The sequence below is a fragment of the Cebus imitator genome, unplaced genomic scaffold (genome assembly GCF_001604975.1).
Source record: "Cebus imitator isolate Cc_AM_T3 unplaced genomic scaffold, Cebus_imitator-1.0 Scaffold608, whole genome shotgun sequence".
Classification (NCBI taxonomy): Eukaryota; Metazoa; Chordata; class Mammalia; order Primates; family Cebidae; genus Cebus; species Cebus imitator.
In genome coordinates, this window is record NW_016107923.1 from 661,704 (window position 1) to 681,705 (window position 20,002).

Here is a 20,002-nt window from a genome sequence, read left to right on the forward strand (position 1 = left end):
TTATGTTTAAGTCTTTAATCCATCTGGAGTTAATTTTAGTGTAAGGTGTCAGGAAGGGGTCCAGTTTCTGCTTTCTGCACATGGCTAGCCAGTTTTCCCAACACCATTTATGAAACAGGGACTTCTTTCCCCATTGCTTGTTTTTGGTCAGGTTTGTCAAAGATGGGATGGTTGTAAATGTGTTGTGTTGCCTCCGAGGCCTCTGTTCTGTTCCATTGGTCTATATCTCTGTTTTGGTACCAGTACCATGTTGTTTTGATTACTGTAGCCTTGTAGTATAGCTTAAAGTCCGGTAGTGTGATGCCTCTCACTTTGTTCTTTTTGCTTAGAATTGACATGGCTATGCGGGCTCTCTTTTGGTTCCGTATGAAGTTTAAGGTCATTTTTTTCGAGTTCTGTGAAGAAGGTCATTGGTAGCTTGGTGGGGATAGCATTGAATCTGTAAATTACTTTGGACAGTATGGCCATTTTCACGATATTGATTCTTTATAATCCTTTTCAATTAAACAGACAAATCAAGTTGAAGACCAGTGTTAAAATACTATTCAGCCTATATATTTATCAGTCTATATATCCTGTTGTTCAATTGGCTTTTCATTTAAAAAAAAGAAATCAAGAAACTTTATGATAACTGCCACCACATTTAGAGTGATGAAGATAAATTAGTTCCTCCCCAAACATATTATTTAACTTCTAAAGCATAAAAAGCTATATAATATACAAATTAACCAGCATTTTTACAAAAGTAATGCAGTTTTGGACTGATGATATTACACTGTATTTATGGTAAAGTACCAGGCACAAGAATATATATATATCAATTTGACATTTTCAGTCTAATCAGTCTCTAAGACTATCATTTAATTCTTGGCAATATATAATAACTGGTATGCATTTTGGTACTTAAGTCGTGAATTATGGAGAACCAGAAGCAATGTATCATAGTAACAGGGTTTATATCTAATAAACAATTGCAGTGTTGAACAAATTTCTTCTATGAACTTCGTGATCTGTTTTGCTGTTGGTCACTTGCAGTAGATCCTTGATTTGATTCTTCTGTATTCCTGCTTTCTCCATCTGCAGTCTAACATTTCTTCATCTTCATCATCATCATGTAGGTCTTTTGAAATCAATTGTCTAGCTAGTTTGATACTGAGTCCTTCATTGTAGTGAAGCTTCCTTTTCATTTCAAATTGTCGCTCTTTTTCTTGTTATTCAGCTGAGAGGTCACTATCCTCTTCACTGCTTTCTTGTTCCTGAGTCCGATACTTTGGCTCCAAGACTTCAGCAGCAGCTAATTTATTAGCTAAGGTGGTCTCTGTATCACTACCTGCATCTTCATCACCTATCATGCTAGTATGACAAGCACATTGTAATTAATACCTATCGTAAGGAGTGCTTTGTTTGTCTGTTTTCATTAAATCGTAGTCTTTGTCTGCTAGATGATATGTCACCAAGATGTTCATTTCATCCCACTTCTGAGATTTTTTGCTCAGTTCCTCGTCGACACTCCCGCGGGGCTGTTCGGCCGACGCCACCATAGAGGAAGTTGTAGAGGTCTTGTTCTTCAGGATCCCCTTGATGGGCTGGTGCTGGGCGGTCGAGACTGACATTACCGGGGGCTCTGGCTGTCGGCTCAGGGTCGCTACTTGGCGTGGGGTCCGCGGAGAGAAGGGTCGGCACTAGCAGAGCCCCGCACGCAGCCACGGAGCCTGCTCAGGGCTAAAAAGGCCGCACCTGCTGCCTCAGAAACGGCTACGAGAGCAGTTGTCACGACACAATGACGGAGCCAACGCCTAACGGGTGGGCAGCTCCTCGTGCACCCTTAGCCGCCTGCACTTGACTGGCAACTCGTGGGGAGACGCCAGCCCAGAGCTCCCGTACCACATTTTCTTTATCCATTGATCTGTTGATGGACTCAAGTTGCTTCCAAATTTTGGCAGTTGTGAATAGTGCTGCAATAAAAATGAGAGTGCAGATATCTCATTTATATACTGATTTCTTTTCTTTTAGATATATACGCAGTAATGGGATTACTGGATCTTGTGATAGCTCTACTTCGTTTTCTGAGAAACCTCGAGATGTTGTCTCATTGTAGTTTTGATCTGCATTTCTCTGATTGTCAGTGATATTGAGCACCTTTTCATAAACTTGTTTGTGTTCTTTTGATAAATGTCTTTTCAGCTCTTTTGCCCATTTTAAAAATTGAATTATTAGATTTTCTCATAGAGTTGTTTTGAACTCTGTATATTCTGGTTATGAATCCCTTGTCAAATGAGTAGTTTACAAATATTTTCTCCTATTATGTGAGTTATCTCTTTACTTTTTTATTGTTTCCTTTGCTGTGGAGAATATTTTTTTAACTCTATGGGACCCTATTTGTCCATTTTTGCTTTGGTTGCCTATGCTTGTGGGGTATTGCTCCACAAATCTTTGCCCAATCCAATGTCCTGGAGAGTTCCCCAATATTTTCTTCTAATAGTTTCAGGTCTTAGACATAAGCCTTTAATCCATTTCGATTTGATGTTTGTATATGGTGAGATATAGTGCTCTAGTTTATTCTTTTACATATGACATCCAGTTTTCCCAGCACCATTTATTGAAGAAACAGTCCATTCCCCAATGTATGTTCTTAGCACCTGTGTCTAAAATGAGTTCACCATAAATGTATAGACTTATCTTTGGTTTCTCTATTCTGTTCTATTGATATGTGTGGCTGTTGTATGCCAGTACCACACTATTTTGATTACTATACCTCTGTTGTATAATGTAAAGTCGCATAATATGATTCCTTCAGTATTACTATTTTTGCTTAGGATAGCTTTGGTTATTCTGGGTTTTTGTGGTTCCATATAAATTTTAGGATTTTTTTTTCCTATTTATGCAGAAGAATGTCAATATTTTTATAGAGATTGCATTGAAATTGTAGATTGCTTTGAGTAGCACAAACATTTTAACATTTTTTTTCCAATCTATAAACAAGGAATATCTTTCCTTTTGTTTATGTCTTCAGTTTCTATCATCAATGTTTTACAATATACATTGTAGAGATAATTTATTTTCTTGTTTATGTTAATTCCTAGGTATTTCATTTTATTAGGAGCCATTGCAAGTGAGATTATTTCTTGATTTCTTTTTCAGATTGTTCATCTGTTGGCATATAGAAATGTTATGGATTTTGTATGTCAATTTTTTAATTTTTTAGTAAGTTTACTAAATTTTTTTATCAGTTCTAATAGGTCTTTTGGTGAAGGTTTTAGGTTTTTCCAAATATAAGATTATATCTCCCACAAAAAAAGATAATTTGTCTTTTTCCTTTCTAATTTGGATGCCCTTTAATTCTTTTCTCATCTGACTCCTCTAACTAGGACTTCCTGTACTATGTTGAACAAAGGTGAAATTGGGCCTTCTTGTCATGTTCCCAATCTTAGAGGAGGAAAGTCACTTTTTCCCAATTTAGTATAATACTTATGGGTCTGTAATTAATGATTTTTATTATGTTGAAGTATGTTTCTCCTATACCCAGTATTCTGAGGATTTTTATTATGAAAGGAGGTTGAATTTTATCAAATACTTTTTCAGCATCAATTACAATGACCATATGCTTTTTATGTTTCATTCTGTTGATATGATGTATCACATTAATTGATTTGTATTGCTGAACCATCACCACATCTGTGGGATAAATCCTATTTGGTCATGATGAATGATCTTTCTAATGTGTTGTTAAACTTGGTTTGCTAGTATTTTGTTGAGGATTTTTACATAAATATTCATCAGTGATACTGGCCTATGGTTTTCATTTTTTGATGTGTCTTTGTCTGGTTTTGGTATCAGGGTAATACTGGCCTCATAGAATGAATTTGCAAGTATTCCCTCCTGCTCTATTTTTCAAAATAGTTTCAGTAGAATTGTTATGAGCTCTTCCTTAAATATTTGTAAGAATTCGACAGTGAAGCCATCAGGTCCTGGGCTTTCTTTTCTGGGAGACTTATTTTTCCCCCCAAGACCAAGTCTGTTGCTTACAACGGTGTAAATCTGTTGCTTACACTGGAGTGCAGTGGCATGATCTCAGCTCATTGCAACCTCTGCCCTCTGGGAGACTTTTAATTATGGCTTTTGTCTCATTCCTTGTTGGTTAGTCTGTTCAGGATTTGGATTTCTTCCTGATTCTGTGTTTTTCCTTGTCCTTAATATTACCAGTGAAATTTGTACCTTCAGATGATCTGTTATCGCTCATTAATGCCCTTTTCTTTCTGATTGAAGTACTCCCTTTAGCATTTCTTGTAGGATGAGTCTGGTATTGATGAAATCCCTCAGGTTTTGTTCATCTGGGAAAGTCTTTGTTTCTCCTTCATATTTGAAGGATGGTTTTACCAGATATACTTTTCTAAAGTAAAAGTTTGGCTTTTTTTCTTCGGCATCTTGAATACGTCATGCCACTCTCTACTGACCTTTAAGGTTTCTACTAAAAGGTCTTGTCAGAGGTATTGGAACTCCAGTTTATGTTATTTCTTTTTTTCTTGCTTCTTTTAGGATCCTTTCTCTATCCTTGACCTTTGGGAATTTGATTATTAAATGCTTTGAGGTGGTCTTCTTTGGGTTAAATCTGCTTGCTGTTCTGTAACATTCTTGTACTTGGATATTGATATCTTTCCCTAGGTTGGGAAATTCTGTTGTTATCCCTTTGAATAAACTTTCTACCCCTCTCTCTTTCTCTACTTGTTCTTTACGGCCAGTAACTTTTAGATTTGCCTTCTTAAGGCTATTTTCTAGATCCTATAGTTGTTGCTTCATTGTTTTTTATTTTTTTGTCTCTCTGTGTATTTTCAAACAGCCTGTCTTCAAGCTCACTATTTTTTTCTTCTGCTTGATTCTATTAATTGTTTCAATCTCTTTGTTAAATTTATCTGATGGGATTCTGAATTCCTTCTCTGTGTTATCTTGAATTTATTTGAGTTTCCTCAAAACATATTTTGAATTCTCTTTCCGAATGGTCAAATATCTCTCCAGGATTGGTCCCTGGTGCCTTATGTGGTTCATTTGGTGTGGTCATGTTTTCCTGGATGATCTTGATGCTTGTAGATGTTCATTAGTGTCTGGGCATTGAAGAGTTAGGTATTTATTGTAGTCTTCACGGTCTGGGTTGGTTTGTATCCATCCTTCTCAGGAAGGCTTTCTACATAATCAAAAGGGATTGGGTGTTGTGATCTAAGCCATCTCTGCATTAGGGGGCACCCCAAGCACAGAAACCCTATGGTTCTTGTAGAATTGTAGAGGTTCCACTTTGATGTTCTTGGATAAGATCCAGAAGAATTTTCTGGATTACCAAGCAGAGTCTCTCTCTCTGTCTCTGTTCCAAGCCAGCTAGACCTGAGAGTGGGTTGACATAAGCATCCTTGTGGCCACCAAAACCAGGACTGTGCTGAGTCAGTCCTTAAGCTAATACAGCACTGGATTTTAGCCATGGCTGTCTGTAACCACTACCTGGCTATTGGCAATGTTCACTCAAGGCCCTGCGTCTCTACAGTCACCCGTTGGTGAAGCCAACCATACGTACATCTTTCCCTTCAGGGCAGTGAGTTCCCCTAGACCATTGGTAGATCCAGAGGTGCCATCCAGAAGCCAGAAACTGGAGTTAAAAACCTTAGAAATCCACCTGGTGTTCTATTGTACTGTGACTGAACTGGCACTCAAACCATGAGACACAGTTCTTCACAGTCTTCCCTTCACTTTCCACAGCCAGAGGAGCCTCCCCACTTGGCCACCACTACCACAGGCTTACAGGGAGTACTGCCAGGCTACTACTGATGTTCCCATAAGGCCCAAAGCCTCTTTATTCAACTTACGATGAATGCCGCTTGGCCTGGGACTCACGCTTGAGGGCAGTGGGTTCCCCTTTGGCCCAGGGCAGGTCCAGAACTGCCATGCAAGAGCATAATCTTGGAACTGGAGACCCCAATATCACCCTGTTTGTGCTCTATCCCTCTGTGACCAATTGGTATCTAAAGTGCAAGACAAAGTCCCCTTTACTTTTCTTTCCACTTTCCTTGAACTGGAGTGTTTCCCCATAGGCATCAGGTAGGAATGTGCTGAGTCTCATCTGAAGCCAGCAAATCTCAGAGTCTCATTCAGGGTCCCCAATATGTCACCTGGATTTTGATGTTGGTTATTTGGGGGCCAGGGACTCTACTTAGCAAATGATGAGTTCTAATAGGCCTGGGTTCTCCCCTTCAAGGCAACAGCTTCCCTTCTGGCTCAGGGTGTGTCTAGAAATGTCATCCCTGAGCTAGGGCCTGGAAAAGAAGCCTTGTGGCTCTGAATGATGCCCTATACTACTGTAGCTAAGCTTGCATCGAAGATGCAAGACAAAGCCCTTTTTACTCTGCTCTCACTTCTTCTTAAGTGGAAGGAAGGGGTTTCTTTTGAAGCTGTGAGCTGTGTAGCCTAGGGTTGGGGAAGGTGTGCTATAACCACTGCCTTATCTGATCCAGCTGGTGTCATATGCTCCCCCCAAGTCCACTGGCTCTGAGCCCAGTTCAGCACTAGGACTCATGTAAGACTTGCAGTCCTTGTGGTGTAGACTGCCTTTCAAGTTAATTCAGGGCCCCAGAGCACTTTAGCTCATAATGGTGCATCTTCCCAGAATTTAAGTTCTGACTTCTGGGATGGGTGATTCCCCTCTGGTTAGGACTAGTTTAAATATTCCCTCCATGGGTGGGAGTCTGCAGAGTTAAGCCCAGTTTTGTTTTCCGCTGTGACACGGCAGCACTGAGTTTAATACAATGTCTCACAAGTGCTATACTCTCCCTGTCTGAAGCACACAGATTCTCTCTCCACACCATGCAGTCACTGCGGAGGGATGAGTGACGGGTGGTGTTGGCGATTCAAGACTCGTTCCTACACTCTTTCAGTGCCTCTTTTAACGATGTGAAGTTAAAACCAGGTACTGTGAGTGGTCACCTGATTTTTGGTTCTTATGAAGGTCCTGTTTTTGTGTAGATAGTCGTGAAATTGGTGTTCTTGGTAGGGCATGACTGGTGGAGCATTCTATCTGGCCCACTTGCTCTACCCCTCTTCTCCATTTATTTTTCAGTTGTATAAGTTTAAGGGGTACAAGTGCAGTTTTGTTACGTGGATATGATACATAGTGATGAAGTCTGGACTTTTAGTGTAACTAGGGAAGTTTTTAAAGTAGGGAGAATAACAATATGAGAAGGAGCAAACTGTGTAAAAAGCTTGGCAAAAGACTATTCTTGGCTAGGCAGAGTACGAAAGTAGTGAGATGGCACTAAGCTTGCCTTGTTCTAATAACTGGTACTAGTTAAGCTTAGCTAGGACATACTGAGCACAGTGGTGGGTGGAGAAAGCATTGAGGTGCAAGCGTAGAAGGGGCAAGATCATTTAAGAGGCTAATGAAGCAATCCACGCAATAAATGATGACAGCCCAACTAGTATGTCGTCAGTGGAGATGGAGAGAAGGAAGTACACTGATGATTGAAAGGACATTTGTGACTCTAAGGTTTCTGCTTTGGGTGATTGGGTGAATGGAGGTGCCATTTATAGAGATGGGGAATTTGCCAATAGTTACACTGAGTTTAATGCAATGTTTCACAAGTGCTATACTCTCTCTGTCTGAAGCACACATCAACCATTAATATTCTCTTATGACTTGAGTTATTTGTTTCTAAAGTTCTGCTATTTCTAATTTTGAATAGTTACACAGGTAGTAAATGGGTAAAGCCTCATTGGATTAAACCTTTGTGTCTAACCTAGATATACTTCTCTATTGCTAGTACTCCACAGGTTCCTTGGGACAGAAGCAGCTACAGAAATGCCTGATTCATTGCCTTCCAAAGATTGTGATTCATTGTTAAGGGTCCTAGACAGTGCCATCTCTGTTTTTGGTAGATCTTCTTCCAGCAGAGAGCCATGAGACTCTTGCTTATCTGCAGACGCCAGGCATGCAATGGAGCACTTCATCCCCCCCGTGTTTGCAGTCATACAAAGCAGGAAATACAGATCTAACAGTTCTCGTTAAACGTACTGTAAGCGTACCGTCAAGTCCCAGTATATTTATAATGGCATTACCCATTTACCCAGGCTCCAAATGTATCATTGATTCTTAACATTATCTCCTTTTTTTCCCCAAGTCAGAGTCTCACTCTGTTTCCAGTGCTGGGGTGCAGTGGCACAATCTCGACTTGCTGCAGCCCTGATCTCCCAGGCTCAAGCGATTCTCCCACCTCAAACCTCTGGAGTAGCTGGTACTACAGGCAGGTGCCACCACGCCTGGCTAATTTTGTTTATTTTTTGTAGAGATGAGGTCTCACTATGTTGCCCAGGTTGGTCTCAAACTTCTGGACTCAAGTGATCCTTCTGCCTCAGCTTCCCAAAATGGTGGGATTACAGGCATGAACCATTAACATTATGTCTTATTTGTTTCTAAAGTTCTATTATTTCTAATTTTCAATAGCCTTTTTATTCATAATGGCTAAAACTATGTATTATGAAACTACAGTGTCTTGATTTGACATCGCAGTCTACTACTCATTGCTGAAAGTTGCCTCACCCCTCTTAACCTCTATTTCCCGATCTTGGAATATTAATAGTGTAAAATACTTAAATAGTATCCAGCATATAGTGAATACTCAATAAATGCTAGCTTTTATTAATGTTTTTCTTTCTATTTCAGTCTCGCTGGCACTTTCTTAGGTTTTATTCTTATATTTATTATTGTTTTCTTTATCAATTCTGCAAAAAATTAATTTGAGCTTTATGTGCCAAATAGATTGCCCCAGTAGGCTCCTAGTCATTGTAATCACCTTACACAGCATGGCTAAATAATTTTAATGTACAACTTTGACCAAGTCACTCTTGAGTTAAACAGACTTTTAGTCTGTTTTATTATTGTTTTAATGTTCTCTATTGTCAGTGCATCCCCATTATTGCTCACACCTAGGACAGACTGCTCTCTCCCTCACTCCCTTGGGCATATCATTGCCTTTCATGCTTAAGTCCAAATTCTCTTTTTAAAAATAATCCAAAGTTTTTCATGTGGCTTTCATAATAAGGATCATCTCATAATATTCTTGTAAGGATGTTCCATGCTCCAAGATGGCTAACCCTATATGTACATTTACTGCGTTACCTTGCTAAGACCTTGCCATCAGCTGACTGGATTGCTTTCTTCATCTAAAACCTACCCATGCCTCCATATCTGTGCCTTCATAGTAACCCAGAGCTTATTATCTAGCCTTGGAATTCATATCACATACATTTGTTTATTTATGTATTTATTTATTTGAGACAGAGTCTTGCTCTGTCACCCAGGCTGAAGTGCAGTGGCATGATCTGAGCTCACTGCAACCTCCGCCCCCCAGGTTCAAGTGATTCTTATGCCTCAGCCTCTCGAGTAGCTGCAACTACAGGCATATACCACCACACCTGGCTGATTTGTGTATTTTTAGTAGAGACGGGGTTTCACCACATTGGCCAGGCTGGTCTCGAACTGCTGACCTCAAGTGATCTGCCCACCTCAGCTTCCCAAAGTACTGGGATTACAGGTGTGAGCCACCATGCCCGACATATCACACTTAACTATCTTTGCCACATAGTTAATATATGTGCTTTATATTATCAGTTCTTTTTCTGAATATATGCTTTGTTCTTTAATTCAAATGAAAAGTTGATGGAGATCACAAGTTGTGTTGTATGATGTTCACTGTAACAAACAGGAGCTTGTTCAGTGGTAATACAAGGTAACTACTTTTGAAATAGGAAAATGGGCCTCACTGCTGAATTCATTTACAGTAATTTGTGTGTTCTAGAAATAAGCTCTGATCACCACAGGGTGTCACTGCTTTACAAGTCTAATTTTCCTCATTTGGGTGAGATGTAGATAGGAATTTTCGGAAGACATTTTTGAGAGATCACAACAAAACATATAGATAGCAATGCAGCTGTTGGGAGGTGTGGAAATGATATAAAATCACATAGAACAAAAAGTGAAAATTTCATTTACACTCTGTAAACATCCCCTGAAATCCCATTCTCCTTCCGTCTGTTAACAATTTGTTGTATAGCCTTCCAGATCTTTCCTGCGTGGAGAGGGAGAGACAGAGAGACAGACAGACAGACAGAGACAGAAACAAGGTTTAGAAAACAGAAATGAGATCCTTCTCTCTGTGAGCGTGTGTGTTGTTTGATTGTTCAGTATCTTTTTTCATTTGATAACATTTCATTGGCCATCTTTTTGTCTCAATACACTCAGCTTTATCTCATTCTTCTTAGCAGCTAATGCAGCAATTTCTGAATATTGAAATGATCAGTAATGACGTCTTTAATCTTCAAAGTGTTTGCCTGGGTATATTCCAAAGCTGTGATTCAGACTGGATTACACTCTGTTGCTCATTATGTGAATACTATACAGTTAATTAGCAAACACTTGGGAGGATTGGTAGGTGGTGTGTAGTAAGTTGGAAAACAGTTTATGCAAGCCAGATTGCCACCAGAATTTAGAACAGCATAAAATTAAATGTCCTAGATAATTTACAAGGAGAAAAGGGGAAAAGACCAAAAGAGACTATTAGAATACCAATACATTTTTGTGTCTGCATTATTGCTTGTTTCTGATTATAAAATAATACATGTTCATTGTAGAAGATGGGAAACAGAAAAATGTATTAAGAAGAAAGCAGGCTGGGCACAGTGGCTCGTGCCTGTAATCCCAGCACTTTGGGAGGCCAAAGCAGTCAGATCACCTGAGGGTAAGGAGTTGGAGACCAGCCTGACCAACATGTAGAAACCTGTCTCTACTAAAAATACCAAATTAGCCAGGCGTGGTGACACATGCCTATAATCCCATCAACTCGGGAGGCTGAGGCAGGAGAATCGCTTGAACCCAGGAGGAGGAGGTTGCAGTGAGCCGAGATCGTGCCATTGTACTCCACCCTGGGCAACAAGAGTGAAACTCCATGTCCAAAAACAACAAGAAGAAAGCAAACATTACCCTAACCCTACAACCCAGACTTATCCACAATTAATATTTACTGTTGTTCATATAGCTTATTTCCTGTTTTAAAATTTTCATTATGATACAACAGTATGATTTTAAAGCATTTTAAAACAGTTCAAAGGGGTATAAAGTAAAAATGAAAAGTTCTCTTCCCACTATCCCTGGTCCTCACTTTCCACATAGTCATTCATTGTTAGCAGTTTCTCTCATAATGTGCTTTCAAGTGTATTGATATTGCCTTTATTGTGAGTATACAAATGTGAGGTGTGTGATCTATATACCATAATGAGGTCATACTCTGTTAGTGCTTTTTTATACTACTATTTTTCCATTTAGCTTTCTATCTTGAGCATACCTATCCTATATATAATTCAAATACAACCCAATGATTGTGGGCATGGAGCTATTTCAAAAAGTTTCGCCTGACACTGCACTTCATGCCATTACATGCCCTTGAGTTTCTAACCTTACACAGAAGGCCTGTAGCCTTCGCTGAGGGCCCTTTCCAGTGAGTCACACATTCATCCTGTGTATATATGGCTCTATTTTAGACTGTTTGCTGGGTGACATTAGAGGAGAGGACTATTACTAGTGTGGTACAATGGAAAGTGCCAAAAAAAAAAAAAAAAAGAAAAAAAGAAAGTGCAAAAGACCTGAGTTTAGATCCTAGGTATATTGCCTGCTAGCTATCTTTAAAAAAGAAAATGTTTTGAACAGCTTTCTGATATATTTTTATCCTTTAGAGGTGAGAAAACAGAGACCAAGCCAGGAGGAAGTGATTATTTAAGATCACACAGCTAGTTTGTAGTAGACCCGGATCACACAAGGCCTATTTGAACAAGAGGCTATGTGATTCCCACTCTAACATCTTGGCCTTTCTTTAGGACTTCTGTAAGTAACAATGTATTACTGAAAATCAATGAGAGAGTGGATTTCAAGAGTCCTCACCACAAAAAAAGTGATAAGTATATAGTTAATATGTATGTTAATTAGCTCAACTTAGCCATTCCACAGTGTATATACATCTCAAAACATCATGTACATTTATACTGTGCTTCTCAATTAATTAATTTAAAAGATGAACGAGCATATGCCATCAAGGTTATTACCTAACCTTTTCACTAAAGAGTCGATGCAAGTTATGTATTCTATCATCTTTCTAGTGTCCAATCACCCCCTCTCTGATTCTCTTTGTTTTGTCACATTTGCTTTTTAGGAGAGAAGCCTTATAAGTGCACCTGGGATGGCTGCTCCTGGAAATTTGCTCGCTCCGATGAGCTCACTCGCCATTTCCGCAAGCACACAGGCATCAAGCCTTTCCGGTGCACAGACTGCAACCGCAGCTTTTCTCGTTCTGACCACCTGTCTCTGCATCGCCGTCGCCATGACACCATGTGAGCTGCACAAGTCGCGCTAGAGAAGCTGTGCTCATATCTTTCCTGTTTGTTTGCTGAGGTCAGGACAGTTTTTTCCTCTTTGACTTCAGCTTGCATCTGAAATGGAGTTGAAGCAGCCCACTGAGCCAAGTTGAGGAGACTGGAGGGAAAGATAGCTGGTCTCCCGTGGGGTTCTTCATATTCCACCTTCACCTCTCCATTGTCCAGACCCATTTTTGTCAACCTCCATATGGGTTGAATTCCAGTGTGGCACCCATGGATGCCTCCCATACCCCCTGCTCTGAAATAGGACATTTTTCCTACAGTAACAAAACAGGAATCAAACTCAAGGCTGTGAACAAACATACGCTGCTTTTTTCTTTCCTATTTTTCTCTTGTTTTCTAGAACTCTTATCCATATGTTTTTTAAATAAGTACCTAAAGGTGGTTTGATAGTGTCCTAAATGACTTTTTTAAGTTCCTAGATGGAAAGACCATAACAGTGTAGTTGAGTGGTAAGATTTACAGGGATTCGGTTTCTGAGTATGAGGCACATTTCCAGTGAATAAGCTGAGTCCCATACCAAACTCAAAAGGTTTTAATAAATCTAATCCTATTTCCTCTTAAAGTTTGGTTTTCAGATGGTGCTGGTGCTTTTGCTTCTTAAGTTCATCAAGGGAATGAGGAGTTCTTTTCCTTCTCCTCCTCCTCCTCTTCTCTTTCACTTTCTCCTTCAGGATTAAGATTTTGCTGCACAATGATTATTTGTTAGGTTAAATTTGGACAGATATTCAAAGCACATGTAGACATGTCAGTAAGGAAAAAATGTTCCAGGAGAGTAGGTTGGGCCGTGACAGGAACAAACAGACCTAGGATGATCCTGAGAACAAATAGAGGGGTACATTTATTTGGACAGGATATCTAAAGTGCTGTTAATCACAAACCTCATTCAAATGGCAGGCTGTTGAGACAGTGTCTTGAGGGACTGGCTGTGCTGCTTATTTTTTCATTTACACAAACAATTGAGTATATTACATGATGAGAAATCACACACTAGGGGCGTGTCATACAGAAGTGAGGGGTTGGAAGAACAGAGTGTTGTTCACTCTACAGAATTATTGGCATTCATTCCTGTTTCAAATGAATCATAAGATGCTTTTCATGGAAACTGACGTACAAAAAGCAATTTCATGTTCTGCAACTGCTATGAAAACCTAAGCCATTTATTTTAGCTATTACAGCAGGTTGCATAATATACTCATTTGGCTGCCCAATCAGATTGTTTTATAATATGATATGGGGTATAAAATCCTCTGTTCCTGGCCCTGGACCACAGATCTACCTCCATATGGAATATTTCCTCCCCTGGGAGGGGGCTTACATCACTTGAATTTGGACTCAGCCTCTCTTTTAAAGATTGTCTTTATATTGAACACGTTTTTCTTTTCAACCCTGCTTGAATACTTTAGGTTACTATTTCCTGAGGCTGTCCATTCTCACTAAATTGTAGAATTCTAGCACCAAGAAGGGATCCCATTAACCATCTAGTCCTATTCATCCCTTATATTTTACAGATGAGACAAATACGGGTCAGATTTGTTCTCCAGATGTTTCTTTGAGGCCTTATACACCTGCATGCTCATTCTCCTAGGGATCACATAATTTTATTTATTTATTTTTTGAGACATAGTTTCATTCTGTCAACCCAGGCTGGAGTGCAGTGGAGTGATCTCGGCTCACTGCAACCTCCACCTCCTGGGTTCAAGTGGTTCTCCTGCCTTAGCCTCCTGAATAGCTAGGATTACAGGTGTGTGCCACCACACCTGACCAAGTTTTGCAATTAGTAGAGGTGGGGTTTCGCCGTGTTGGCCAGGCTGGTCTCAAACTCCTGACCTCAAGTGATCTGCCTGCCTTGGCCTCCCAAAGTGCTGGGATTACAGGCATGAGCCACCACATCTGGCCAGGATCACATTATGAAACCAAATTAAAGTTTATATGATTGGTGGCAATATTTGTCTAATTTTATATGTTATTCTTCAGAAAAACTTTAGACCTCAAAAATCATCTACAGCTGATTAAATAGCAAGTAAAATGTACTTGTGGTCATTGCCAGATAACATTAAACACACACTTCTAACACTTCTATAATATCTAGATTTTATTTACCTCATTTTAACTTGCAGTGTCTATCTATATCATAAACTCTCTGTGAATCCAACATTTTTCAAAATGACATGTGGGTTTTTACTGTTATCATTGTTATCAATCAGGGCTTTTTCCTAATTTTGGGTATACAAGTTCCAAACGTGTATAATTGGTAAAGCACTAGGAGATCTTGAAGGCCAGTCTGTTACAGGGGACCTCTAATGTAGCTGTAAGACAGATTGGTAAAGGTGAATTAACATACATTTAAGCTTATGATTAATTGATGCAGTATTTCACAGTAGAGCCCAAGCTTACTCATTCTCTTCATAATTTGGATCCTGATACTCCTTTTTCAGAGCTCAGAACTGAACTGCTCCCCTCAGACCTCAGAATCTTTTGCCTTGAGATATATGATCTATTTATAAATGAAGATGATCAAATATCCTGTTGATCAAATTAGATTGATCAAATTAGTATCCCAAATATTGGGGTCCCTGACATCTGAGCCTTTATTTAAAAATGTTTCTGTAACATAATGAGAGACTTTATGTTTGTTAATTGTCTATAGTAAAGAAATTTTAACCCTATTCTCATTTCTCTCTCCGCTTCAAAAAATGATAAAAGCTTCCCAATGCTTACATATGGTCTAAGATGTGTGTCAAGATTCATTAACAGAATTTTATAGAGTACAGGAATTCAAATATAGAACACTACTGAGTTATTATACCAAAAACACATAAAACTTTGCTAGACAGACAGTGAGGTGGTGGAAAGGAACTAAAATGTATCTCTCTTGAATAGCATTTGGGGTTCAATTGAATTTGTTGTGTTTATAACAGCAAAGCACCAGTAGCCTGGACAGTTGCTTAGGGCATCAATAGGATTGGATAATATTCTGGGATTTGTTGCAGCAGAATTCCTCTATCTGATGATCAGCAGTTGAACATAATAATTATAATAAAATTTAGGAAAAACTGTGAAGAGTGTAAACTGGGTAGATTAAATTCGCAGAGTGCATTATGGGCAAGACAAAGATTTTCAATATTAAATTGTTTTAAAATAAACTTTATTTTTTAACAGTTTCAGATTTACAGAAAAATTGTGAACTAGTACAGAGAGGTCTCATATACCTTACATTCAGTTTCCTCTGTTATTAACATCTTACATTAGTGTGGTACATTTGTTACAATTAATGAAACACGTTGATGTGTTAATATTATTAACTGAAGTCCATAGTTTATTCAGGTTTCTGTAGTTTTTACCTAATATTCTTTTTAAAGGATATTAGGTAAAAACACTGACTGGGCACGGTAGCTCATGCCTGTAATCCCAGCCGAGGTGGGTCAGGAATTCGAGACCAGCCTGGCCAACATGGTGTGAAACCTTGTCTCTATTAAAAATACAAAAAATTAGCTGGACGTGGTGGCGGGTGCCTGTAATCCCAGCTACTGGGGAAGCTGAGGTAGGAGAATTGCTTGAACTTAGAAGGCGGCAGTTGCAGCGAGCCGAGATCTCGCCACTGTGCTCCAGCCCAGGTGACAGAGCAACACTCCATCTCAAAAAAAAAAAAAAAAGAATTGTTTCAGCATCTTGTTCAGGATTCCACATTACATCTAGTAGTCATATCTCTTTAGGTTCCTTTTGATCGTGACAGTTTCACAGACTTTCCTTGTTTTTAGTGACCTTGACAGTTTTGAGAAATATTTTCCTCAACTGGGAATGTCAGTTGTCTTTCTCATAATTAGACTGGGGTTATGAGTTTTTTGAGAGTAGGACCACAGAGAGGAAGTGCCATTTTCATCACATCATACAGGCATACTTTGGAGATGATGCAGATTTGGTTCCAGATCACTGCAGTGAAGCAAATATTACAATAAAGAAAGTCACACAAACTTTTTTGTTTCCCAGTGCATATAAAATTTTATGTCTATACAATCCTGTGGTCTGGTAAATGTGCAATAGCATTATGTCTTAGAAGCGATGTACATACCTTATTTTAACATACTTTCTTGCTAAAATGTTACTGGCACGGACACAAAGTGAGCACATGCTGTTGGAAAAATGGTGCCAAATAGATTTGCTGGTCACAGGGTTGCCACAAACTTTTAATTTGTAAAAAAATGCAATATCAGCAAAGTGCAATAAAGCAAAGCACAATAAAACGAGGTATGCCTGTATTTACATGACTTATCACTGTTGTTATCCTTGATCACCTGGCTGAAATAGTCTTTGTCAGGTTTCTCCCCTGTGCTCTTTTTTTCCCTCCCTTCCATACTGTACATTTTGAAAGGAAATCACTATGTGCAGCGCATGCTTAAGGAATGGTAAGTTATATGCCACATCCTTGAGAGCAAGTATCTTGTATAAATTATTTGGAATCATTGTTTAAGGGAGATTGTCTCTTCTCTCCCATTTATTTATTTATATGATACTTTATTTATATCAGCATGGACTCATGGATATTTATTTTATATTTTGAGTTATAATCTATTACTACTAGGTTATTTTGTTGCTTAAATTGTTTCAGCTTTGGCAATTGGGAGCTCTTTTGGGTGATTCGCAGCTCCTTTTGATATACTCCCATCATTTTTTCCTAGCATGTCCTTTCTGCCATTGCAAGATGTTCCAGGCTCATCTTACATCTTTTGTGGCCTACTCCTATAATCAGCCATTTCTTCTAGGAGTCCTGGTTTCTTTTACTGGATAATTATATTAGAAACCAATATCTGGGCGTTAGGTATCCTTGTTGCTACTGGGCTGTTGTTGCTTCTAGGCCATCTCAGCTAACAGAGCAAGGAAACATATGTGTGTATACTATCCTATGTATATGCGCATGTCTATAAATATTTCTATATGTAATCATCCAGATTTTTATTTAGCTAAACATGAGTTCATATTGATGTTTTCAACTCTAATCTGTTACCACATGAATCATTCTAGCTTCTTCCTCTTACTTATCTGAAACCTCCCACACTAATACTGAGAAACCTGGCTCTCAACCTCTGTCATCTATTTATTTAATTTTTCAACTTCAGTGTACATATATAGCAGTATCTGAATTGTTAACCTGTATACCCATGGGAAGCAACTTTGATCAACTACAGCACAGTGTGTATGTACATGATAGTGATATCTTTAGAACTCCAACAGCTCTTTGAAACAAAGTGGTCTGCAAAATTCTGGAATTAGGGATTTCTGTGATCTGAGTTCCAAGAATCTAAGGTCTGTACTGCTCCCGAAAAGTTTTCTTATGATCCAAACCATCGAGAATGTACCTAACCTTAAGTAAGCCAAAGGAACTTACTGATGCTCCACAGCTTGCTAATCCTTGTATGAGGGATGGACACAGAAGAAACTGGGTGGGCCAAATTTAAATAAACACACAGCACTATCTTTTCTTACTGTTAAATATGGCTCTCTGACAACAGTGATGTTACTCTGCGTCACCTCTCTTCTATACTTTTACAAGTCTCACTTGGTTGACCTTAGGCAAGTCAGATCACCTCTCTGTGCCTCAGTTAATCCATCTGCAAAATGGGGATCTCAATATCTACCTCACAGCAATATTGTGAGGTTTCTCATAAATTATGTTGGCAAAAATGATGAGAGATCTTTAAGTGAGCAACCAAGTATTATAACCATTATTATGATAGTTATAATACCTTATATTTTCCCAATGTAAACGAGAAGATTAGGCCTCGTAGGTGATAAAGAGATAAATTAGAATCAGTAAGAAGGATCATTGAAGAGTGGCCACTGGAAGCAATATTATTTATTCTCTTACTTTCACGTTCCCTACGTCTTTGTTACTAACAATAGGGTTATCATCCATTTCCATACTTGAAATGTATTAGGACCTAAAGGAAGAGGTAGGCAAAATTCATTGTTTCAAAAGCTGTATTCTTCCCCCTTTGTAACTCTGCTTGGACCACATCACATATCACACTCTCAGAAGCACAAAGGCAATTTTCCAGAGCCCTTTAAACGTTGGGCAGTTCAGTTTCACCACTTACATTTCCTCTTTCCCGACTTACTGTACTCTGAATAGTATAGGTAGGAGGAGGGAAGTTGGGTAGGGTGGTTGAGGGTGGGAGTGGGTTGGAAGAGGATGGGATTTATACCAGTGGCAGGATATTTCTTTGTTTTCCAAACACTGGTATTACTCTCCATTTCCTTTTCTGGTGTTGGGTTGGGGTCAGAGGAAGAGACATTATTTTGTTAACTTAAAAACTCTCCTTCCTTTCCTAGAGTCACTGTAAGTAGCTGTGTTGGACGTTACTTTGTAACTATGTTGTATGCAGTGCTGTTTTCATTGTATCACTGAATTAAAAGGGGAAGAGAATTCCTAAGGTGTCCATCCCTGTTTTTTGACAGGAGGTCACAGCAGGAGAGCAGTGCCAGAAACTGGTTCTCTTTTTTGTGTTGGGGCAAGGAGCCTGCAGTGAAAGGATTAATTGGATTTTTTGTCATTGTTAGTTTGTTTAAAGAAATTATAAAACAGTATATTAAGCTTGAGTCTCTATAACTCTTATGTTTGTGCCTCATTATTTTAGTGCTTTAGAGCAACACCTTGTTTTTCCTCTATTTTATACTAGTTCTTGCTCCAGAGGCATGGCTTTGAGGCTAGGATCGTGAGCAATCTCTCATAAACAAGTCTGTTATGCACCTGGAGATACTCAAGATCTCAAGATTTGCCTCTGTTAGCATGGCCACTTAGAGATTACTCTGTTCTACTTCAGAGACTCTCCCATTATGGCATCCATGCACGGTGTGTGCTTGGGTACTAAGCAATCTTGTTCAGTTTAATTATTGTACTTTTTATTAATAAAAAGATTTTAAACTCCAGAAATCATGGCTATTTTCTTGACTTTGTCTCCAATCTCTGTTTGTCTAGCATGACATGAGTAGATCACTTTTTTTCCATAGCTGGGTGAAGTTATGATAAAACTACTATATAGTATTATAGGATAAGAAAGGAAGCCCGGTTGTCTTAATCATGACAGTTTCTCTGTTTAATCATATGAGGTCTTCCCCATTTTGGGGAGTCTATTCAGCCGTGTCCCTGAATGGAGCTTCATGAAGGCTTTGTGCTCCTTTTGCATATTTTCTACAAAGGATCTGACAATAGTTTGTAACATACAGACTTAGTTGGCTAGATTTTCTTGCACAGATCTGTTCTCATTTTGTTTATGTTTTCTCAAGAAGTAAGGAGGGAAAGGAGGGTATTGGGACAGCTTTAAACTTCAAAGCCACAGCAGTAAAAATTCTAGCAGTGAGTGAAGATGTGGAAGTTGCCTCACCTTTCAGAGAAACTCTGGGAGAAAAATAGAAAGAGGGAAATTCTGTGATGGAGATTGAGGCCAAGAGCAGAAAGAATAAATTGAAAAGTGACTGCTCCTGGGGCTACCAGAATGAGATTTTCACTACAAATGATAAAAAATAAGAAATCTCACAGATTTTTTTA

The 20,002-nt window shown here is 38.9% G+C and overlaps 1 protein-coding gene and 1 pseudogene across 3 annotated transcripts in view; one reads left to right on the plus strand and one right to left on the minus strand.

Annotated features, from left to right (window-relative positions):
* Positions 1-19,380, plus strand: part of KLF8 (Kruppel like factor 8) — a 65,481-nt gene extending 46,101 nt beyond the window's left edge. For all 3 annotated transcript variants that reach the window (XM_017516877.2, XM_037734367.1, XM_017516876.2), the window contains one exon: positions 12,234-19,380. In XM_017516877.2, the coding sequence (XP_017372366.1) occupies positions 12,234-12,415 (182 nt within the window). In that variant the 3' untranslated portion in view covers positions 12,416-19,380. The remainder of the gene's footprint in view (positions 1-12,233) is intronic.
* LOC108294873 lies at positions 375-2,316 on the minus strand (annotated as a pseudogene).
* Positions 19,381-20,002: the final 622 nt, after the last annotated feature.